The 25,850-nt window shown below is 45.3% G+C and overlaps 2 protein-coding genes across 4 annotated transcripts in view; both read right to left on the bottom strand.

Annotated features, from left to right (window-relative positions):
• Nucleotides 1–8,940: 8,940 nt before the first annotated feature.
• ankfn1a (ankyrin repeat and fibronectin type III domain containing 1a) overlaps nt 8,941–25,850 on the bottom strand; it is a 235,871-nt gene continuing 218,961 nt past the window's right edge. For all 3 annotated transcript variants that reach the window (XM_080454570.1, XM_080454571.1, XM_080454572.1), the window contains exons 22-25: nt 25,564–25,730; nt 13,640–13,880; nt 12,946–13,141; nt 8,941–12,035 (exon numbers count right to left, since the gene is read on the bottom strand). In XM_080454570.1, coding sequence (XP_080310696.1) covers nt 11,090–12,035; nt 12,946–13,141; nt 13,640–13,880; nt 25,564–25,730 — 1,550 coding nt within the window. In that variant the 3' untranslated portion in view covers nt 8,941–11,089. The remainder of the gene's footprint in view (nt 12,036–12,945; nt 13,142–13,639; nt 13,881–25,563; nt 25,731–25,850) is intronic.
• LOC308104552 (DNA repair endonuclease XPF-like) lies at nt 18,627–21,308 on the bottom strand (the record flags this gene model as incomplete). Its single annotated transcript, XM_080454995.1, has 1 exon — nt 18,627–21,308. One exon carries the CDS (start codon nt 21,306–21,308, stop codon nt 18,627–18,629), a length of 2,682 nt encoding a protein of 893 aa, XP_080311121.1.

Genomic DNA, 25,850 nt, shown 5'->3' with positions numbered 1-25,850 from the left:
CCCACCTGTCTGTTTGTGTCCACCTGGACCCTCTGGTATAATGCAGTGACAAGTCCCGAGCACCTCTACTGCAACAGCTTTGGTAGCAGGTCCTGAAGCACACTATCCAAAACACCACAACACTATTAAAGGTCCTAGCCCTAGAATGGCTGTGATATTACATACATTCCATGTATTCCATATACAAATCCATAGATCTCTCCTATGCCCTCCTGTGTCAGTGAAATGTATCACAGCCTTCTAGGGCTATAAAGGTTCTATCCTTTAACTAAATGTCCATGTCATTACAGTTCTCAGAAAGCGTCATACTCACTCAGAAACGTGTTGAAATATCTCACACACTCCCTTCTCCTCCAGGCTAGTGTGTTAGGTGACCAGCCACAGCCCATCTTGTAGTTATTAATGTCAGCTGGTTATGGTAGAAATACTCCAAACACACAAACATGCTGATATATCCACACTGATATTTATCCCTGGCTCTTAATTTGGTGACAACATTTACCAGATTATTGAATTCATAAACATCTTTGTTTTCACCTGTTCTCCTTCCTGCTTTTTTTGGTTTTGTCCCACCTCCTCTCAAAACCTGTTAGGTTGACTAGAGTTGATTGACACCTGAATGCCCATTGACATCACTTCCTTGAGCTTGGTATAAATGTAACATAATCGGACCAAGTAGCTGCATGTCTGCTCCCTAGTGCAGTGGGTTCTCAAACTCCCATTTAAAAAGATATGCCAGGGACCCCCATAAGAGAAGATTTTTATGGCTCTAGCAGTGATTCTCAACCATTTTAATTTCAAGGACCCCCAGTTTGACATGCATTAGGCTACGGACCCCCATTTAATGGCATTTCTATCTGGGACCCCAATTTATATTGTAAAATCAATGTTAATTCAACTCTGAGAGTGTACAAATGGAACCAAATTGACCCGTTAGGGTCCATTTGTACACTCTCACAGTTACATACCCATAAGGGTACATTTGGTTCCTGATCCATCATTTAGCCGGGGGCCCTTGAACCCCCTCAAGGACCCCACTTTGAGAACCAATGCCGCGCGCCTCTACGTACGTCTCTATACTCCACACACACACACACACACACACACACACACACACACACACACACACACACACACACACACACACACACAGACACACACACAGGCGTTCTAGACGGTGACAGTCACACATCTCTACAGAGACCGGCAGAGAGGATCAGATAAAGACTTTGACCTTTCTGTCGATCTCTTGTTCTCTCTCACTCACTCACATAATCTCTTCCCCTCACTTCTCTCTGTGTCACAAACAAAAAAACCTAATCTCCCCTCTCTATCTCTCCCCTTCACTTCCCTATATCAGAGCCAAAGAAAGAAACAGACTCAACGTCACGGGGGACTTGGTCTTCAGACCGTGAAGAAGGGCCCCTCGGGGGTCCTTGCGTGTACAGGCTCCCACGTCTTGACAGAAACCCCGCGGCCGTGGATCTCAGCGAGGAGCTAGAAACACAACACAGCGGTAACCTCGCTTTGGGGGTTTTGTTGACTGCCATATTTTAGCTTGGAAGTGAGGCTCTCAAAACCACATGAGCTGTAAATATGTAGATACCATTTTTCTTTGTTGTTCCTCTTGCTCCCCCCCTTCTCTTTTTTTCTTTCTCTTCCTGGAAACAACAAAAAGCGACGGATTTCAACCACTGTTTTACACCTGTAAACCTGTAGATAATGAAAGTGATTCTGAAGAGCTGTTTTAACCCATTGAGACCTGAAGCCGATTCTACATGTCTCCTAAATCTCAACAGTATTCTGAAAAACGTATCTTTCTATATCAGTGGTGCTCAATCTTTTTCATGTCAAGGACCCCCAAAATGATATATATTTGGCCGCGGACCCCCATCAAAATATTTTGTTCCAGGGACCCCCCAGAAGCAAAGATTTGAGTTAAAAATGTTCGCTTTAAAAATATATATATTCAAAGATTTGCACACATTTTCACGAATTTTCAAAAATAGCAGATCTACAAGCTCGTAGCGCGGCACTCGGTGCCGCGCTATGAGCTTGTATATCTGCTATTTTTGAATAGCCCAAAGTGTAAAATAATGCTTTTTAGCTCAAATCTAAAAATGACACAGTTCCAGGTCTTAATGGGTTAAGACAGCGACAAATAGATAGAAATAGAAAAAATAACAGATCTACAAGCGCACAACGTCTGAGCTTGTAGAACTGCTATTTACCTTGTATATCTGTTATTGCTAAAGCTTTTGAAAATGTTCTCAAGATGTGTTCGTAAATCAATGTATAACTGTATACAAACAAGAACTGGATGGACGGAGATGGTGAACAGAAATCATTCCTTGCCATGACAGAAAATAACGTTTTTAGATAGTGAATTGAAGTGAATTGCCCGGGCCGGTTTTATAAAAGTATTGGTAAAAGTGTAATTTGTTTGTGTGTGTGTGGCAAGACTTGTCCTTGTCCGTGGCATATTTTAGATTACATTTTAAGAACATAACATTATAATGTTCTTGTCATGTTTACTGATTAGTAAATCAGTGTGACACTATGGCACATTAGCACCATTCAGGCATAAAGGATCCCCCCAGTTTTTAAAACCACTGGATCTTTAAAGACTGCATTCTGGTCTTATCATCTAATATTGTGGCAGATCTATTTAATTTGGATATAATAATATTATATTATATAATAATATTATTATATAATATTTAATTTGGTCACCGACTTGTAATTTTTTTATTCAAGCAGACTGTGTCTGTATGCTGTCAGTCTTGGTTCTCAAACAATTTATTTTCAAGGACCCCCATTTGTACACTCTCATAGTTACAGACCTGTAATGGTCCATTTGGACCACCTTCAAGCTACCCTGAATGTCCCTCAACCCACTTTGAGGACCACAGCACTAGTGGTATACATTTTGGGCTAGCTGTTTCTGGTAATATTTGTAAGTAGGCTTCGCCTATGTCCATGGCAAAAATAGAATGTTGGCACAAATGTCCACCACCAGCCGGCATGGCGCTGAACCCTGTTTCAGGGTCCTTGACACGAAAACAGGACAGAGGTCAACGGGGTCACCCGTAATGACAGACCAGTCCACTCTGTAAAAACAGCAGCTCATTGTAACGCTGGGATCAATGATGACGTTCTGATGCCATTAGAAAGCATTACGGCACGCTCACAGACTGACCTGCACATGCACTTATCTTCAAAAGGCCTGCACGCCCATTACTGAGTCCTATGCGGTCCTTCAGAGAGAGAGAGGTCAGATAGAGGTCCACATGTTCTGAAGCACATTTTCCTTAGATTTTCCAGAACACAAGTGAGATACTACCGAGAATTGGATCGCTGCTTATCCAAGACTTTAGATGTCTGCGGTGTGTGTGTGTGTGTGTGTGTGTGTGTGTGTGTGTGTGTGTGTGTGTGTGTGTGTGTGTGTGTGTGTGTGTGTGTGTGTGTGTGTGTGTGTGTGTGTGTGTGTGTGTGTGTGTGTGTGTGTGTGTGTGTGTGTGTGTGTGTGTGCGCGCGTGCGTACGTGTGATTATTTGAATGGTTTACTATCCGTGTGGGGCCAAATAAATCCCCACAAGGTTACCTGTCAAAATGTACCTTATTACGGAATAAATTTGACAGGTGCCCCTGAGGTATTATGGTCATTGTCATGGCAATGAAAGATTCTCAGATCTAAGGTTACACTTTATAAAAGATTCAGGCTAGAGTCAGGGCAGGGGTTATCAGTGTGCTACTCAGGCAAATGTGTCCGTGGCAAGACTTGACCGTGTCCGTGGCAATTATTTTAAATAAAAAAGCACTGACTGCCCTGATAAGGCCCAATAATATAAATCCTAGACATGGAATAGACTTGGACCATGCTGCAGTGATACATGTACACAGCCAGTATACAGTGAATAGACTTGGATCATGCTGCATTGATGCATGCACACAGCCAGTAAACAGTGGCTGACTCGCAGTCTCCTGGTTTTCTTCAGCATAGGTAGGACACTGATTTAATTGCAGTATCTACGTACAGTATGTCTATATAAAAATATAGATTTTTGTTTGTTTTTGATTGATCTCTCTTCCCCTTCTTCTTCTTCCCTTTCTCTTATGGAAATACCACAAAATATGGAGCTTTTCACCCACTGTTTTACACCTGTAAACATGTGATGTGACAATAAAGATGATTCTGATTCTGAATGCAGAAATACTATCATCACACTATGGCACCTAGTAGGGCATTAACAGAATAATCGAATATTCGACTATCAAACCACTATTCGACCACTGTACATCAAAGTCGATTATTCTATTCTTTTTTTTTTTATATATTTTTTTCAGGTGCTTTTCTACAGCAGACACGCAGCTGTGAGCTGGTGTGACGTCAACTCGCATTCCTTGAGTCGAGTCGTCAATGCCATTAAAAAATAAAAACAAAATTAAATCTAATCGATTAATCGAATATTCGAATACTTACAGGTCGAATAATTCGAATGCTAAAAATCACTATCCGTGAATGCCCTAGCACCTAGCAGCCAATACATATAGGGCCCTATTTTCGCCGGTGCCTCATTATCCCTAAACTTTTTTTGGCCATTTTTTATTTTTAAAAACAAATCTACAAGCTCACAACGTGTGCGTGTAGATCGGCTAGTTGAACTATTTGAAAATGTTTTTACAAATGGTAAAAAAGTTTAGGGATAATGGGTAAGGCACCGGCGAAAATAGGGCCCTTAGAGCTATAGGTGCGTATGTGTATGCGTGTGTCCATGTATTTTGGCTTTCTCTCTGATGTCGGCTCAGTAAGTGAGTTTAAATCTTAATAGTCAATCAGAGGGCCTCCCAGGCTGTGTGTCTCGTGTGTGACCCGGACAGATAACAGATAACAGATCTCACAACACAACCGCCATGCAGCTCTTAATGTCTGCTGTTTGTTTTCCATGTTCCTTTCCTTTGATGATGGGACGACCACGCCATTACTAAGACGCTCCATTTGGGGGCGAGGACTTCAGTGTGGCAAAACCAGGGTCAGCTCAAAGGACCCGCACGCACGCACTATTCTACACGTCGTTGCCGTCGGGCAGAAACCTTGTATCTCCAAGATTCAAATGTGTTTTTTCCCCGTAAATTAATGCCTTACTTCATGAGACAAGAGTGTCGCACAAAAAGTAGTGAAAATAGCAGATCTACAAGCTTGTAGATCGGCTTTTTTCACTATTTTAAAGCGTTTTTTAAACAATAAAGAAAGCAACTGTTTTGGACATATAGGTGTCCACGCGACAGCAACATAATTGTAACCGTAAAGCCTATGTGCATGCGTGCATAGTGGAGAAGAGATCCAGTAGAACTCGTCAAGTCATTTTATGCTTGGTTGCGCACAGGTGTCACGCTTCCGAAAATAGTCGATGTACGAGCTCACAACGCGTCACAGACGCGTTGTGAGCTTGTAGATCGGCTATTTTCGGTAGCCGATCGACAAATCGGCTACCGAGGCCCGCCAAAAACTGTAGATTTAGTAAACAAAAATAACCGCCATCAGATTTAAAATGGCTAAGCTTTAATAATACCCTCATGAGGACTGATAATGATGCATCTTTTAAACATATTGCTGTAAGGTTCGTGTTAATAGGTCCATACAAAGCATCAAACACACTCTAAGTAAGGAACAACTGTGTACTTGAATCTGTGGTAAACACTTCCGATGACAAAAATATGACTAAAACTAAATGGAATTTCGTTCAAAAGACTTTTGAACGAAACTGCGCCAGCAGTCACACGACCCGCATAAGACAAGTAGATGTTTTAGTGCACAAACTCCACAAGGAGAGACGCAGTTTATTTCAGTTGGTAAAACACAGACATTCATGTTGACCGTGGAGATCGCGACGAAGCCGGACATGAAAAAACACAAGGAACCATTTCTTACGCAGTCCATAAAAAGAAACACAATCCTTTTAACTGCAAATAAATTAAAAAAGAATCCTCAGTGACATTTGAGGAGATGTTACTTTACCTTCGGTAATGTCAGTTTCACCTTTCGACCGTGACGGTATAATGCAAAAATATACAGATAACATTTTCTTTTGTGTGTGTTTTTTAAATATTTTTTTACATGTTTCTTTTTTGTGTTTTTGGCTGTCTATATGTAACATGTGTGCATGAGGTGTTGGAATACTTGAGGCTAAAGGGGGACGCCTGTCGTCCACCCAACAAATAAAACAAGTCAATATAAGTGGAAACCGGGAGACAGGCACTGTAAAAAAAATAAAAAAAATAGCATAACAGATTAATCAACATTGCATACAACAGATCACGCTCTATCCTACACCTGAGCACACTTTAAGACGTTCGGAGGGTTCATCTGCACAAAAGACAATCGAGCATACAGTTAACCACTTAAAACACTTTAAGAAAAGAGCCCGGAGGCCCTCAGGGCTCAATACTAGTGTATTTTTCTGTTTCGTGTATCATAATACCGCCAAATGCTTTACTAAGAAGATGAATGTAAAGATGAGCATGGGAGAAAATAATAATAAACAATTATGGTGAACAGGAGATAACAGTAACAACTTTCAACCCTATTTTAGGATAGGGCATTCTAAGCAACCTTTTTTGTTGTTGTTACATTTGTCCAAATATTCAGAAATAGCAAAAATAGCCAATGTACATGCTCACAGCGAATCGCAACACGATGCGTTGTGAGCTTGTGGATCTGCTATTTTCATGCTAAAGTTTTCCCTAAAATACGTTTTAAGTGGTTAGGGGGTGGTTAACGGGTGGTTGTCTCTGTAAGACTATAATTTAGTGTGGTGGTTCTCAAACCTTTTCATGTCAAGGACCCCCAAATTGATATTTAAAAAAATATCTGAAAATATTTAGTGCCACAGACCCCCAGAAGAAAAGATTTGCAAAAAAAAAAAGACTAAAGTATTCAAATTCGTGACACGCTGCGAGCTCATCTGCTATTTTTTGAATAGCCAAGGTATACAATATGGATAAAATGTTTGTGATGCTATATTAACTGATTTAGTGCATTTGGCTATAAAGTTATAGTAGCTAATATCTCTGGACGTGACTCAAATAAGTTGGACTATAGGAACAGTACTTGTGAATTTGTGTGTGCCAATCCCCCCCCCCACCTTTACATAAGAACACTTACAGTACAGTCTTATCCGTAACACTTATGAGTCCTGTCTTATTAAAGAAGGAGAATACATTGGCCATTTCATTTTGTCATTAATGATAAAAAGCTGCCAACAGTTAATGGGCCATGATAGCTTTTAATTCCATAATTGCTGACTGTGCAAAAAAGAAAATCGTCAAAACTGCTCCATGAAAAAGCCACGTACTAATTGTGCAGAAAATTGCAAAGAGTCTGTGCATGTTCAAATCGCTCTTCAGACTAGTGGATGGGCTTTGTTTCCTGTATCTATCATTACATCTCTAATGGAGAATCGAATACCTATTTTGCGATTTTGTTTCTCCGAGGATGGCTTGGGGAAGAGGTGCTTTGGTTCACTCCATGTCCCGTTTAGGTTCACCCGACATCCTGTGTGTATGTGCAGTTTTACAACAAATACATCCCTTTTTTTGGATCAATTGAAAACAAGACAGACAGCGCGGCCTTGAGGCTCGTGAGGCACATTTCTTTCTGGAACAGGGCCCACCTGAAAAATCTCGAAGGCCTTCGCCTTGGGCCGCATGCATTCTCAAGAGTTTATTTGAATGATCAAATAGATTGTGTTCCGGGCTTGGATCACAATGAAAACCGTTTTCTTTCTTTTTACATTTCAAATATTAATGTGATCGTTAAAATCTTAGTATTTTGCCAATTATTTGGGGACCCACTTACAATATCCTCAGGGCCCCTGAACTCAAGGCCTTCTTCCCGTGTCACGGAAGGAAAAACAACATCGCTATCCATTTATGCTCCAAGTGCAGTTTGTGGTGAAAACAGACAACCCCAGAAACAAAAATCAGTTGCCAAAAGTTTGAAAACAAATTTGAGTAACATTAGGGACGAGAAGAGGAAACCAACAGAGAAGAACGCTACAGGAACCTTAAAAAAAAAACCACAAAACAGAACACGCCACAAAAGCACTGTCAAAGTTCCACGACACTGTCAGTCCAAGAGGCAAAGTGCAGTGCATGTCGTTTTATTCTGAAGGCCTTTCACACCGGGGACAAATAAACAATACGAAATGTTTGCGTCAAAACTATTCATATACTTCAGTGGTTCTCAAAGTAGAGAACCACTGGTTACGCGAGGGGGCTCCAAATGTCCGAAAACTCTGAGAGTGCGCAAAAAAAATAAGGAATGTGTACATTCTCTGAGTCATGGGGGTCCTTGAAATGAACAACTTTAAACCCCAGCCATCCGGGAAAAGTTTTGCAGAAAATAACAGATCTACAAGCTCACAACGCATAGGTCGGCTATTTTCAGCTACTTAATGTAGGGCGAAAACAGAAAAGTCCTGAGGGACTCCACTCAACAACGTATTGAGGTTTAAAGTGGTTAAAAAAGTCTGCAAACCAATGATATGGTTGATGCCTTTATTCGCAATTGAAATCAGCATCATTTACTTTTTCACAGTGGCGGAAAGTAACTAAGTACATTTACTTAAGTACTGTACTTAAGTAAAATGTTGAGGTATTTTTACTTTACTGAAGCATTTCCATTTTTCTGTACTTTTACTTTTTTCTACTCAACTACATCTCAGAGGCAAATATTGTACTGTGGCATACTCCATTACAATTATTTGAAAACTTTAGTTACTTTGCAGGTATACATTATTACATTATAAAACAAACGTTAACCAGCCTTAAGCCTTATTTTATACCTAGACTATTTGAAAATAGCAGATCTACAAGCTCACATCACGACACGTTGTGAGCTTGTAGATCTGCTATTTTCAAACATTTTAGTACTTTTACTTGTTCATTTTGATATCAATACTTTTGTACTTTTACTGAAGTAAATTTTGTATTCCGGACTTTTACTTGTAAGTACTTCTACATTGCAGTATTGATACTTTTACTTAAGTAAAACATTTGAGTACTTTTTCCACCACTGCTTTTTCACCACATAATGTTCATGTTCTGTGTGGATATTCTCATGACACAAACAACGGAAAATGTAGTCCACGAAAAAAAATGGCCCCCAGTGTGTAAGGACCTAAAATTCTGACCTCCCCCATGACCTCTGACCCATGACCTTTGTGACATCATCATGCTGTAGATAGTAAGAGGCACAGACGGACACGAAAAGCTTCAGTCCAAAAAACGACAACAAAAAAGGTACAAACTCGAGTTCATGCCGACAAAATAACGTCAACTTCGGTACGAGACAAAAATATTAATAATAATAATAATCATCCATGGACATTCAATGTAAAATAGCACATCTTTAAAACGGAAAATTAAAAAAATATTTCCATAATATACAGCTGAGAGGAAAAGATGCCGATTGCAGCTTTTTTGAAAACAAATGCCCCGTCTTTCTTTCTGTTTCTTTCATGTTTCCATGTCAATGTCTTTTCTGTTTTTGTCAATGTTTCTAGTGGTCTTCTTGTAATTTTTTTATAGAGTAATAAAGTCAAGTGTTCATGCTTCTTTAGGAGAGGGAGAGGGGGCACTCAAGCAGCTCCAAAGTAAAACCAATTGAAGAAAGTTAACCACTTAATCCTTACTTTGTTGACCGGGGAACCCTAGGGCTCTATCCTTGGCTCCCTCCTTTTTTTCCCACCTACACAAAACCTGTTCGCCGAAAATAGCTGATCTACAAGCTCACAATACTTTCAGATCAATAGCTATTTTAGCGCGATTTGTCTCGCCTATTATGACATGCCCAGAATTGGGAGGCTAAGGTTCAAACTACATGAACACCTATAGCCTATACTGGGCGGGCGAACATTCAGAAAAAATTACCGAACTACATGCTCGGATATTTTTGATATTTGGTGTACATTTTGGTGGGGAAAAAAGGAGCAGGCCTAGTTATAGAGCCCTGGGGGACCCCGGTCGACTAAGGTTTAAAGTGGTGAAAGCAGGGACGTCAACAGGGAGAAAGAGACGATTAAAACGTATACATTCACGTCAAACGCAGGTCATTATTTATCACGATCCATGCACTGACGAGGAGAAGACAGATCCTCGGTAGAAAATGCCACTGTTTGAGTTTTTGTTTACATTTTATTTTTGCTGCTTTCTCTATTTACCGTTCATAACATCAAAACCCTCTCCTGCCGATTCGTTTTCGTGTTGAAATAAAGTTCAAGTTCTGTGTGCAAACGTATTGGGAGAAGCAGTGCTTGTCTTGTGTGTGTCTTGTGTGTTTTCCCCCTTCATTGCATCGGTAATTTATTTTCATCGTTTAACAGTCGTTGCCATGGCGATGACAGGAGGCAGTTGAACCAGCAACTTCAGTCTTGTCTACATCACTTGTTTCTCAAACATCGGGTCCGGGGACCGACAGCGGTCCAAACGGACCCTTACGGGTCTCAGAGACGGGTCCATTTGCTTCCATTTGTACACTCTCAGAGTTAAACAAGCACTGAGGGTTTTATAGTTTAGTTTAGTTCAGTGATTCACAACCTTCTTAATTTCAAGGACCCCCCAGTTTGATGATTCATTAGGGCCACGGACCCCACAACGGGTCCATTTGGTTCCATTTGTACACTCCCAGAGTTACCACTCGATTAGCTGGGGACCCCCTGGAAACCCCTCAAGGACCCCTGGGGGTCCCCAGACCCCACTTTGAGAACCACAGCATTAGACCCCATAAAATAAACACCAACGTACACTGCAATATCCTCAGTGTTCATTTAACTCAGAGAGGGTACAAATGGAACGGGTTCATTTCGGTTCCATTTGTACGCTCTACGAGTTCCAGATGGACCCCTGGCGGTCCCCGGACCGGATTTTGAGAACCAGTGGTCTACATTCTACAGAGCAGGAGTGAGACATGTGGCGTGGGGGAGGGGCATGCCTGAACGGGACGGGAACGGGCGGCTAGCGTTGTCCGATCGTTGTCCTGATCCGATCGCTGCGTTACGAAGGAAACAAAAAAAAACGCCATGCGATCCTAGAGCGTACTACTGAGGATCTCCGAGACCTGTGCGTCCGTCTGGTCGTCCGAGTCCACGTCCTGCAGAGGGGCTCGTTGTGGCTCCTCCCCTTCCCCTCCGGAGTCGTCGCCCACCTCCGCCACGACCACCGACACGCCCGCCGCCCGGACCCTCTCCACCATCTCTCCCGCCTCCTCTCTCCGGCCCCACCCCCTGCTGCCGCCGCAGCCGCCGCCGCCGTCCCCGTCCCCGCCGTTCTCCGGCTCCCCCGCGCACGGCTCCACGAAGATCCGGCGCACGTGGGGGCGGGGCTCCCGGTGGCGGCCGCCCCCGCCCCGCCCCGGGCTCTCCAGCACGCAGGACGCCTGGCTGACGTAGGTGGTGGGCGAGGAGTAGGTGGAGCTTGTCGTTATTATTCCCTGAGGGGAGAGGGGGGGCGGGTCCGAGTCGGCGTCCCTCTGCCGCGTGTACACGCCCTCGGACAGGGAGGAGCCCGCCGCGTTGCTCTCGCCGCTGTGGCTCCGGAGCCAGCGCTGGGGCCCGCTGAAGTACTGGCCCCCGCCGCCGCCCCCGTGGTGGCTCCTGGAGAGGAGCTTGCGCTTGGCGGGCGGGTTGGGTGGGTTGGCGCGGTACGGCGGCCCCCCTCCCCTCTGGGGGTCTCTGGGCGGGGCCGGCTCCTTGGAGAGCGAGAGGCCCTCCAGGTTGCGGGTGGCGTCGGACAGGACGGGCGAGAGAGGCAGCGAGAGCGGGAGGGAGAGAGGGAGCGTCTTCAGGAGAGAGGAGGAGGGGGAGAGAGGAGGCGGGGGCAGGGGCGGGTCCTTGCCGCCGGAGAAGGAGGGAGAGCGGGGGAGCGGGGAGGGGGAGGGGGAGAGGGGCGCCCCCCGGAGGAAGTACGGGGAGTGGGGCTCCTTGGCCGTGGGGGAGGGGGTGAGGGGGAGGTCGCTGGACGAGCAGACGCTGTACCTGAGGGAGAGGAAAGACACCGTCGTCAGTCAAACCCACTGAGACCCCTTTATACTGAGTTTGAACGGAGTCCCCCCAGGGGTCTATACTAGGCCCTATCCTGTTTTTTTGGGCGGTGAAACCGCCCCTATAAGTGAGGTTTGGATATTTGTACAACAAATCCTGCGCTGTGATTGGCCAAAAATGTACCCCGCCTAACCCTGCACCGTGATTGGCCAATCACAGTCTATTCAGGACTGTGATTGGCCAGTGTCACATGACACATGTGCATAGCCCTATATAAGAAACCATAACTTAAAAAAAACAATAAATTTGTTTTTTTTAAGTTATGGTTTCTTCCATCATAAAGAGTGTTTCAATAAATGTATTTATTTTTTGTACATGATTGGTTGACTCCATTCAGTATTGTGATTAGCTAGCAAGACACCGCCCACTTGACACAGGGTGTGATTTTTACTCTACAGAAAGGTTTTTGTTGAAACACAGATGATAGCACCAACAGCTGCTCTATTGGCTCAGTGGTAAAAATGTCAGCACTTTGAATCTCAGGCAGGACAAGACAGTTACAGTTACTGTACGGAGCGCAGCTTTAAGTGGTTCATATTGAATTATGTTGCTTATACTATTCATATTATCTTATGTGAATGCACCTTAAAGGACCACTTCACCCATTTTCAACCTATCTCCATATAATTGGTCCTCACTAATACTCTTCATCAGACGGCACCACATAGACAGAAATGTTCTGTCTGCTCGGTCTGTGTCTCAGAGTAGGGCTATACGGTCAGAAACTTCTCTAGTGTGTGTGTGTGTGTGTGTGTGTGTGTGTGTGTGTGTGTGTGTGTGTGTGTGTGTGTGTGTGTGTGTGTGTGTGTGTGTGTGTGTGTGTGTGTGTGTGGATGAGCTATACCTGAACTGCTCGTGTATCTGGAGGACGTCCGGGGCGCTGCCGCCCAGCGAGTGCAAGGCCTGCTGGGAAAGGCCCTGCGGCGGCGAGTAGAGGAGGTCAAGGTCGCGGGGGCTCAGAGCGTCACAGGAGTCATAGTCGCTGTCCGTTGGCAGGAACACCTCCGACGAGCCGTCCTCATCCGACCCCAGCAGAGAGTCTGACCGCACGCACGCACGCACGCACACACACACACACACACACACACACACACACACACACACACACACACACACACACACACACACACACACACACACACACACACACACACACACACACACACACACACACACACACACACACACCATTATTAATAGGAAAGCTCAAAATAACTGAATTTGGAAAAGTAAATGTATCACCATTCCACGATTATTTATTAACCACATTAACCTTGGCATGTTTTTTGTGTTCAATTACTATTATTATTATAACCCCCCCCCCCAAAAAAATATAATAATAATAATAGTGAAAACAGCATCTACAAGCTCACGCCACAATGTGACAGCTATTTTCACTATTTTGTATAGTTAATTCGTAACATAAATGTCTACTCTATTAAAAGAAAAATTTAAAGGTATACGTCTGTGTGTGCGTGTGTGTGTGTGACTGTGTGTGTGTGTGAGTGAGTGTGTCTGTGTGTGTGGTTCCTACTCACCTCCCATGATGATCTTCCTTCGCCGCAGCTCGGGCGGCGAGGGCGAGGGCGTGGGCAGGTACTCCATGTTGGAGGAGGTGGAGTCGGTCTTGTGGGATCCCGTCGTCGCGGGGGGGTCCGGCTCCGAGGCGGTGACGTCCAGCAGGCAGGTGATGGGGACCCCGCCGCGGGGCTGCTTGTAGCGGGCACACTGCAGGGCGTCTGTGATCCAGCGCAGGTCACGCCACATCTCGTCCAACTGCTACGGAGACCACGGGATCACAAGAACACTTTAACCACTTGTACCCTCATCATGCATTGTTATTATATAAATATGTTATGGAAAAAATAGGACCTTTTTTCTTTCTTTTCTTACATTAACCACTTGAACTCTAGCATCCCTATTCTGAGGGGAACATTAGCCGAAAATAGCCGATCTACAAGCTCGTAGATCGGCTATTTTCCGTGATACGTGGTGTAGAAGGAAAAAAGAACGGACCAAGTACACGTTTTCTAAGTACTGAGGGTTTAAGTGGTTAAATGTCTTAAAATACACATTATTGTTATCTATGAAATCTATGAAAAGGTTGAATCTGCAACACAATTCTTTACAATTAGTGGGGTTCCCTGCTTCATCTCTCTGTCAACTAGGGGGTCCTTGGCTTGAAAAACATTGAAGACCCCTGGTCTAGAGAGGTTAGTTTTAATTTGTTTAGTTTAGTTAAGTTATTGAAAATACCCGATGCGATGCGTGGTGAGCTTGTAGATCAGCTTTTTCCCCCGCTTTAAAAAAAAAAACATTTAGACCTGAGGACGATTCTAAAAACGCCTTCTAAAACCTAACCTAAGTTTTCTGAAAACGTTCAAATTCTTACAAAAAAAAAAAGAAAAAAGATGTTGCTATACTGTATGTATAGCAACAACTAATGAGACACAGAGGTGGCTCCCGGATTGAAAGGTATAACAACGTATAGGTTACAACAGGTCTAAATGGGTGTAAGAAACATTATTGAAACCAATGAAACATTATGTGACTTAACTACATAGGATCCATTGGAGCACAGGTTTGGTTTTCCATTTACTGAAAAGTAACTGTTCTGGACATACAGTACAAGGTTTCCACCCGACAGCAACGATATCTATAACACTTCCAGTAATTATGGTTAGGAAACAAAAATGATACTGGGAGATATTAGAATATAATCTGCATATAGATCTTTTATTCTCTACGTGCGACACTGCAGCATTTTTAAACAGCCTGTTCTCTCTCTTTCTCTCTCTATGTCTCCATCTCTATATCTCACACGCACACCTGCGTGCGCACCTCATACATACACATGTGCACGCGCACACACACACACTAAGAATCATTGTGAGTGTAGATTGTGAGCCTGGGAGCCTGACAGGGGCTGTGACACCTATGAATAATTCATGAAGGTTTCAATCACCGAGGAGTGATGCCTCCAGGTTTGGACATTGTTCCTTTTTAAACGGCCGCACGCACACACGCGCGTGCGCGCACACACACACACACACACACACACACACACACACACACACACACACACACACACACACACACACACACACACACACACACACACACACACACACACACACACACACACACACACACACACACACACACACACACACACACACACACACACACACACACACACACACACACACACACACACACACACACTCTGTGGGGAGAATGAGGTTTCAGATAACAGGTTTGGGGGGAAATGAGGGGGAGACCACAGCAGAGCAGGGTGAATACTGGGAGCAGTACTGGGGATAACATTATAGAAACAAATCAGAGAGAGAGAGAGAGAGAAAAGAAAAATATTAGTCACAGAGAAGAAAGAAAGACATTTAAGAAAGAAAGAACCTCTCAGGTTCCTGGCAATGCGCATGGCCAGTCAGGCGGTTCTATACAGGCGACACAAGGACAGACTCACTCACTCTCTCACTCACTCAAGAGAAGCAGAAATGACTGGGTGTGTAAACACAATCAATGTGAAAGAAGAGAGAATACCACAGCACCCGATATGATATGTTGGGCGCTGCAGCGTCAAGCATCGCAAAGAAAAGTTGAGTACAGCGGTGGACAGTAATGAAGTATGAAGTACATTTAACGAAGAATGAAGTACATTTACTTGCGTACTGCACTTAGGTAAAAAAAAAAGAATCACGTGTAGTTGAGTAATATTGGTTAAGTACTTTGTCAACTACTGGCTGAGTATGAGCGAATGGATTCACCTCCTCACACTCCACCTTAGCCCGTAGCACTTGATGCAAACGTTAAAATGGCATTTAGATGGCATGTTATTTAGACAGATGGCAGGTGCATTTGTTGACCTGGCATCCTATAGTTTGTATAGTTTATACATTTTATGATATTATACCGTTTACACTGATGCTAGGTTCTTAGTTTACCTATGATCCTAGATTACTGAGGCACCACATTGTCTCTCTGTATTTGATGTATGTGTTTACCTTGCTTATTGTAAGTCGCTCTGGATAAAGAGCGTCTGTTTAAATGCCTAAATTGTAAATTGTACGGAGGCATTCTCCACCGAAAACGCCCAGACAGCATCAGCTGTCCTCCGGCTGAGGCGCGTACTACTCCTGTCTCGTCTCAGAGAGCCTGCCGAGTAAGACAGCAGCTGTGAAAGAGATGAAGGCAACGATATAGCGGCTTATCTGGAGAAGCGCTACCCAGAAGACAGTCAAGTGTTTGTTTTCGGGAACACTGCCAGCCTTCTTGACCCGTACTCCCACTGCCTGAGTGCCTTTTGGCGGCGGGGAACGGAACAAGGAATCCACGCTAAAGTGCTTGTTGGCATGGCAGCTGTAGCAGTCAAGTCAGGTTATTGCACTAGTCGTTTTGCATTTTTCATTAGGATTTACTTTTATTTCGTTTGGGACTTATTGTTTTAAATTCCAGTTGAGTTTTGATTTGTTTTTATAACTCTACAGAGTTGCTCCACGCGTCGGCACATAGAGATTGTATGATCTGAGACGTCATCTCGTAAAGATGTTTTTGATTGATTGAATACTTTATTTAGAAGTTTGCAGAGAGAAAAGAACATGGAAGTACAGTTCAAAACACAAGGTCAACTAAAAAGGATGAAAAACCCAAAGAAGCCTTTCGGCTTGATTCAATAGGGGTCCTCACGTACTCAATTCATAAGACAACGTAGGTCACGTTCTTCTTGAACTCCTGTCCAAAGTGCTGGCCCTGAATCTCTCTGCCCGGGTTTTATGTTGATGGACCACATTTTCACGAAGATATGATAATATAAAGTTGACATACAGTACAACTGTGTGGGAGCGTAATGCGCCGTGATATTGGGATATTGCATTTACATCTTTGTTTGTGTCACGTATTACCAAACGGGAAGAAAATGTGAGAATCTGCTTGCTGCTGTGCAGACGGGTTTAGGGAGGTAATGTAAAGTGTAAAGAAGGAGCGGCCAGGTTCTTTGTCATGGCATGTGCAATAGACACACAGACAATGGAATGCATCGACATCAATGAGACCAAGAAAGTGACCTATCCTTCCTTTACATAGGACAGTGGTTCTCAAAGTGTGGTCCAGGGACCCTCAGGGTTACCTGAGGGGGTTCCAAAAGGACCCTTACAGGGCTGTAACTCTGAGAGTGTACACATTACGGGTCCATTTGGTTCCATTTGTACAGTCTAGGAGTTATAGGGGGTCCTTGACATTAAAAAGTTTGAGAACCACTCGGAGTAGGGGGAGGATGGGCTAATTCAGTCAACTCGAAAGACAGAGAGAGAGAGAGAGAGACAGAGAGACAGACAGTCAGTCAGTCAGTCAGTCAGTCAGACAGTCAGACAGTCAGACAGACAGACAGACAGACAGACAGAGATATTGAGGTATCATTGTGAGCTTGTGAACGGGACACACAAGCCTTCAACTTGTTACAAATGGGAGAATCAGAGAGTGGTGTTGGAGGTCATGACATTTTCCACCTTTATTTCCTGTTTATTGGCGATATGATGCCCTGCAATGGTGCATACTGTGCATTTACTCTGGACTACACACCGCAAAGTGATGAAATACTGTATGATCATATATTTATAACATGTATAACAAGTAGTAGTACTGTAGTTGTGTGTAGAAATGGAACGGACACATAAGGGTCCATTTGGTTTCATTTGTACAGAGTTACAAATGGATAAATGAATGTAGCTGAAATTAGTTCATCATTTTACTGTGTGTGTGCTCTCTTTTGAAGGACACTGCACTATGGTAAGCTATTCAGTATTCACAAAGCCTGCCAGACTCATTACCGCCCAAAGAAGGAATTGGCATTGTATTAGGTGCCTTTATCCAAAGTGCTTTATAATGTGCATTATTCACCCATTCGCACACACACACACACGCACGCACGCACGCACACGCACTGACAGCAGAGGAAACCATGCAAGGCACCAACCTGCTCATCGAGAGCAGTTAGGGGTTCAGTGTCTTGCTCAAGGACACCTCGACACTTAACCCAGGGGGAGCCAGGGATCAAACCAGGAACCTTCCACCCCTGAGCCACTGCCATTATACCAGCTCTGAAGCATTGATAATACTATTGACTTGTCAGGGCTTGCTCTTTAACATAGCTAAATCAAACACGATCATTATTCATTTATTAGCTTCACCTGTGTCATGACCCTGCCATGACACATCAGTGAAAAGCGTTCATTCTACAATTACACCAGTAAACATCCTTTCGAAGTGTAATATTTACTGGGAAAAAAATTAAGAATTTAAACAAAATGTATGAGCCCTGGCTTAAATCCATATATTCAAATGCACCAAATGCACTTTCACCTAGTTTCACACAAGGCAAAGTCAGTTCTTGCATGAGTTCTGGTTCAAAATTGCAATATTGCTCTATGGGTTGCAATGTACTGTATAAGGAAACGTTACTTTGTTTAATCTTATTACACATAGCACTACTAGACTAAAGCTTTCATTCCATCATGTGTGTTTGCTCTTCTGGGCAGGTGCAGGGACGTCAGCAGCATTGTGCAGAAAGCCATAGAGAATCCTAGCATTGGAAGCATTCCCCAGTATGTGTGCCAGCTTGTCCTGACTGAACTTAGCAAGATCGGCCAGGCTGTCAGCGTTGCTGATAAGCGCCCTGTAGTTTTTGGCGTTGACCCCGGGCATCTTTAACAGGAAGTCGTACGGCCCGGGGTTGTAGAGGTCGGCCGACTCGGCCACCGTGTCCGACGACTCGCCCGCGACGGCCTGCGCCGCGGCGGCGTCCGGCTCCGGACGGCCTCGCTTCAGTTCACGGAAGATCTCGGCCGTGGCGTGGGGCGAAGCGCACCACAGGATGCGGAGGCGAGGGAAGTGCAGGGTGAGGAGGGTGAGTCGGGAGGTGACGTCGTTGGCCGACATCTCCTGGCGAAAGTCGGAGCGTGCCACCAGGGAGAACGGCTTCGTCGGGTCAAACTCAATCAGCAGCACGGGCCTCTTGTAGTAGCGCGTCATGGACAGGCACTGGCTGTAGAGACGGCCGCTCTGCAGCGAGCGGATCAGATCGCTGACGCTCTTGCGCTCCACGCAAGTGTCGTCGGTCAGGATGTAGTCCCCCACCTCGAGGGTGACGGGTTCGAGGTCCAGCCCACGCCGGTGGAGCAGCGAGGGGAGCTCGCTGCGGAACTCCCGCATGTCCACGACGACGCGCGACGGCTCCCTGGGCCGCTCCTGTCCGCCTGCTTTGCGAGTGTCGGCGGTCGCGTTGGCCGGCTCCAGACTTCTAGCCAGGTCCAGGTTAGTGTCTTCTCTGCCCTCTCTCTCCTCTGGACCCACCATGATGGCCTTCTCCCTGATCAGGTGTTCAAAGGCTTTCTTCTCCTTGGAAAGAGCCGTCAGATACCTCTGCTCCTCCGTCGAGCCCCCGTAGATCAGGAAATACACCCTCAGCGGCGACCCCGGCCGACTGGCCTTGTAGATCTCCAGCTGGCGGACGAAGCTGAGCTCGGCGTCATAGAGCACCACGAAGCGGGGCTCCACCTCGCGCAGCACCCGCGCCAGGCTGTAGGGGTCGCTGCAACCCTTCAGCGGGTGGATGACCATCATGGGCTCCTTCTGTACGCCGTAGTAGGCGTCAGACGACAGGTCCAACTTCAGCTGCTCCTCCTCTTCTTCCTCGTCCATAAGTCCATCTTCATCCGTCATCCTCTCAGTTTCGTCCCTCATAATGTCTTCGTCTTTCGGTCTGCTTTTACTGTCAGAGGTCTTCTGTGATGCTTTCCTCTCTTTGGTTGTCTTCTCAGGTCGTTGTCGTTTCTTGGTCCAGCCCTGTTTGTCGAGTTCTAAGGCGGCGGCGAAAGCGGCAGAAGCGGCGTCGTCTCGCTTGCCGACAGTGCACGAGTACAGCCGGTTGAGCAGCGCGTCAGAGCCGTGTTTAATGTACCACTGCAGCTGGGCGCAGGCCCTGTCGTCACTGGCGCAGATCAACACACGACCCGGTTCACGTTCAGAGCTTTTGTTCTCCTTCTCGATCTCCTGCAGGACCTCGGTCAGAGCCTCCCACTTGGGACTCTTCTCCAGCACCAGCTCTCGCTTCATCTCTGTGGCGAAGGTCTGCTTCTTCCCCATCTCTGCCGCCGCTTTGAGCCTCTTCCTCCTCTCCGAGACGAGGTACACTCTGCTCCTGGCGTTCACAAACATGGAGTTGCACGAGTCCAGGAACAGCCAACCGGAGTTGGTGCCAAAGTTCTTCTGGCTGGTGTGCAGGGACTCGAGCAGGTTGAGGTAGGTGACACAGTCGTACTGGGTGAGGTAGAGCAGCAGAAGCCTCAGCACCTTCAGGTCCTGGACCAGGGCCTTGGTCTGGGCCCCCAGCTGGTGCCACAGAGGATCCAGGTAGTGACGGATGGTATTCTCGAAGGCGTTGCCCAGCAAGTTCTCCAGGGAAAGGTCTTCGGCCTCCAGCGTGGGGTTGTAGCGCTTCAGCTCCTTCAGGCAGGCACCCATGATGTCCAGGACGGAGCTCTGGATGGCCCTCATGGCCGGGGTCAGAGCCACACGCAGCTCCACCACCTCGGGCTTGTGTCTGTCCAGAGCCGCTTTCACCGACGCCTGGAACCTGGGCCAGAGGTAGAGCTTCCGGACAAAAAGGTGCCTCATGACGCGCTCCACATGGCAGAAGCCGGAGGAGAAGGCCGTGGCCTTGTCCGTGAAGGCCTTGATGAAGCCCGTCTTGTTCTTCTGTCTGAACAGGCGCAGGATGAAGGCCTCCTGGCACGACTCGACGATCCTGTGGGCCCGGTACACCAGGATGCCGGATACGAGGTGTGCGGGGACGCGGTCCGTGAGGAGGTCCACCACCAGGATTCTGCTGGTGACGAACAGCACCCCTCCCCGGCCGTACACGTCACCGCGCTCTGCGCTCTGGATGTCACCGGTCACCGTCCTGGGCAGGTGGGTGACGCCCTCACCTCTCAGCTGCTCTGTGAAATACTCCTGCTCCGGGGTTGTCGTGTTGAGCAGTAAGACCAGGCTGTCTTCCACCGAGCAGACCCGCATGAACTGCAGCACAATGCGGTCTATCCCCATGCCCTCCGCCGTCACCAGCAGCCCATCGTCGCTGAACAAGTTCGAGAACATCTCCATCTCGAACTCCAGCAGAGGAGGCCCCGCCGCCATGATTATTGGTTGCGACGCACAAAGTGACAGATTATTGGTCACGACGCACAAAATGGCAGTAACCAAAACAAAGTATCTCGGCTATATGGGCATGTGACGGCATGTTGGCATGTTGGGCATGTCCATATTTGGGCTGATAGCTGGTCTCGTATTCAGCCTGCCCGTCGTTGCCGGGGTTATTGCATTGACAACACGTTGCGTCGCTAAGGTCCAGTCCATATATAGGCATATCTGCGCACACAGACACTCACACACACCGTCTGTCACAACTTTTACTTTATATAGTAGATTTGCCCTATTTAGGAACCCTCACACTCTGGGAATGTAAGGCTTTCTGTCTAATTGGGTACATATACTGTACTATTGAAGAGCTGTATTAGCTACATAGCTTTGTGTTAGAAATAGGTGCATGTAGCTTGAATTCATTTCAATTTGACCATTCTATCTTCATATGTGTGACCTATGTTTACATTTTCAGCCTTCAAAATGCTTTGTGTATGTGTATGTGTGAAAAGACTTGGTGCTTTCCAAATCACTCAACTGTGACACAGATACAGGCACATACACACATGTACGCACAGAGACAAACATGTAGAGAAATGCACATATCATACACACACACACACACACACACACACACACACACACACACACACACACACACACACACACACACACACACACACACACACACACACACACACACACACACACACACACACACACACACACACACACACACACACACACACACACTTACTTGACACAGGTCTATGCACATACACACACGCGCGCATTCACACATTCCTCTGCTGTGTGTGAATGTATGTGTGAACAGGTGTAATGCACATTCTTAAGCACTTTGGATAAAGGCACTATATATATAAATGTGGGAAAGTGCTGAAAAGCAGAATGGCCGCAACACTCCAGATTAAACAAAAGTGTCAAGGTGCCACGGCTCAACAATACCATGAAACGTTGCTCTGTCCGTGGGGAGGAAAAGGCTATATAAATGCACTATTTAGCATTTTACCACACACACACACACACACACACACACACACACACACACACACACACACACACACACACACACACACACACACACACACACACACACACACACACACACACACACACACACACACACACACTTAGTAGTGACACCAGGGATGATTCGTCTGGAAAGAATGTCAGACCTCTGGAGAGGAGAGGAGAGAAGAGGAGGAGAGGAGAGGAGAAATGAGGGAAAAGACACTAAACTGAGACACATCATATCCATTTAATGTGAAACTTAGTACAGTCTAAAGGGAATGATAAGCTACTAGCTAAAACCTGTTATCTCCATATTTTAACATTTTGTGTTCTTCCTAAATTAACGCCCTACTTGATCACATTACCGCGTCATACAAAAGCATCAAAAGTAGCAGATCCACAAGCTCGAAACGCGGCGCGTGGATCTGCTACTTTTGATATTTTCAAATTAATCCTGAAAAGTAACAGTTTTGGACATGATATATTAGAGCTGTACATTTGAGGTGTAATCCTATCATATAATAAGGAAACCTCTGCAAGTCATCAAAACCTGACCGTTCTGCCCGGTCCTCCTCAGTGGCTTGGGCAATTGAGCTGAACTTGCACACGGCCATTGACCATTAGCATATGCACACAACTGCGAAGCCCGTTTTTCACTTTCCCAAAATGTAAGCTGTTTTATTTATTAGCGTTTTTGTGCACCGGAGATTCTGGGTCCGGGCTAAAACCCAATATCCAGGCAGTCAGGCTATACACATTCCATTGGCAGTACAATAGAGCTTTGACTTCATCTCAAGGATGGATTACAAAGCGTCTGAACGCGGTGTTACCGCGCCTCGCGTAAAGTAAATACTTAACAGGAATCAGCGGCCTACCAATGCCTCCCTACTTGGCACTCGGCATCAAGAGTTGGATCGGGGGTAAGTCCCTGTGACATACTAGCGTCATGTCCAGGGGGTGTACTTGTACATGAAGCCGCCTCATGCAACAGAAACAGGAGATAGTCTCCTGCCCTATGTGCCACGTGGCTCGGCAACGCTTACTTTAGATTACAAACGCCACACGACACACAACAATTGCAGATCTACAAGCTCACGACGTGCTGCATCGCGAAATGATAATGATAATTATTTGATGGGTGTCAAACGTTGCAATGAGTCAAACCTATCTGGTTATATGTGTTTATATGTATGAATCAAGTCATATTTTCATAAAAAATGCATATGGACGGACAGAAAGACGGACAGACAGACAGACAGACAGACAGACAGACAGACAGACACTGTGCTATGTGTGAATGTTTCCTCCATCAACACATGGCATGTGTAAATAAACTGTAAAATTACACAGCATCACGTCATCTGTACACACACACACGCTATAGTGTGTGTGTGTGTGTGTGTGTGTGTGTGTGTGTGTGTGTGTGTGTGTGTGTGTGTGTGTGTGTGTGTGTGTGTATATTTAGCAATTTACTGTGCATGCGTGCATGTGACAGTAAGAGCTGAGACAAGAAAAAAAACATCATTCAGATTAATATTTGTCTTTTTGCACGTACACACACACACACACACACACACACACACACACACACACACACACACACACACACACACACACACACACACACACACACACACACACACACACACACACACACACACACACACACACACACACACACACACACACGTATTATTTGTTCCTCTCTCTCTTGCTGAGTAGTTTGTGGTCGGAGGGACAACTTTTTCCAAGTTTAAAATCACAGTGAAACAGACAGACACTCTCGTGCACGCACACACAACACCACACACACACACACACACACACACACACACACACACACACACACACACACACACACACACACACACACACACACACACACACACACACACACACACACACACACACACACACACACACACACACACACACACACACCTCTCCTTCTCTTCACTCTCTTAAGTGGAGAGCAGCTTGTGGCTTTGTGGTCAGCCTCCATTCACAAGATGGCTCGTGAAACCACCACACACACACAAATACGAACACACGCTCACAAACACGTATGTGAAAATCCACAATCCAACAGACTATACAGTTTGCACATTTTTATTTAGGTAACATTTTGAGCCAGTCTGGTGGCTCAAAACATTGCCTAAATAAATCTGCGGATTTTCTTTCAAGACTTGCGACCAAAAGAGTACACTGCAAAATCCTCAGCGTTGGTTTAACTCGACCTTCTCAACAACACACTTTTTGCTACCATTCCTAAAGACTTTGTCCAAAACTCACAGAAATGTGTACACATTATCTCTGGGGTCATGTGATCAACATATATGAGTCTGAATTTTCAGATCCCATTCCAATTGGCTAAGACTACCTTCCACAGTTTGCAGGCCCTGGGTAGGCAACCCGGCCTGGCGGAGACCTGTGCTCCAAACAGCACACTTTTCTAGTTTTAATGATCAATCAGTTGATTGTGTTCCAGCTTGGATCAAATGGAACTAACGTAGTATACTTTTTAATATTATGTTGTATTCAAAATCTAAAAGGTACCGTTTAGATCATGACAAAAATGCACACACACACTCTATTACACACGCTATTAGTGAGTACACACCAACTGAAAGTCCAATAGGCTATATGCACAGCAGCCATATTGGAAGGAAATTGGGCCTTCACGGGTGTTACCAATGATACTAATGAAGCCTCTGTTCCATTTAGTGTAAGTATTCGTATCAAAATGTACTTAAAGTACAACAAGTAGAAAGTACTCATTGTGCAGAATGTCCCATTTCACAAGTTTTCAAATGTATAAAAATCTTCTGAAAATAGCAGATCTACTGTGACCTTGTAGATCGGCTATTTTCAAATGGCCGAAATGTATATAGGCTAGGGCAGAAGTGAGCAATGTAGGCTATGTTTCGTAATAATCAAAATCTACAAAGTAACTAAAGTTCAAATAATTGTAGTGGAGTAAAAGTACAATATCTGCCTCTGAGATGTAGTGGAGTAGAAGTAAAAGTACTGAAAACTGGAAATACTCCAATAAAGTAAAAAATACCTCAAAATTGTACTTAAGTACAGTACTTGAGTAAATGTACTTGGTAACTTTACACCACTGTCAAGGACCAGAGCGATCCATTTTATAATACTTTTAGAGACAGAGGTTTTAGAACCTGGCTGCAGTCCTGACATAAAGGAAGAGACCTCCACGTACCTGGATGTAGTCCAGTATGAGCTGGTTTCTCTGCTTGGCGGTGGACACCTCGCTGTCGCTGATGGCCTCTCGCAAAGCCTGCTGGGTAATGAGGGCGTCCAGGTCCAGCACGGACGACAGACGGCAGTACAGGTTGATGAACTTTTCCCTGTAGGCACAGAAGTGCACTGGAGACACGCGCACACACACACACACACACACACACAGACGTTAACATTAACTTCCTGTCACGTGACACCAAGAAACAATGGTTCCATATTCATTTAATGTCCAACTTTAGCTTAATC

The sequence above is a fragment of the Gymnoscopelus braueri genome (genome assembly GCF_963280865.1).
Source record: "Gymnoscopelus braueri genome assembly, chromosome: 17".
Taxonomy (NCBI): Eukaryota; Metazoa; Chordata; class Actinopteri; order Myctophiformes; family Myctophidae; genus Gymnoscopelus; species Gymnoscopelus braueri.
The sequence above is the reverse complement of the archived record's forward strand: the minus strand, read 5'-3'. Positions and strand labels throughout refer to the sequence as shown.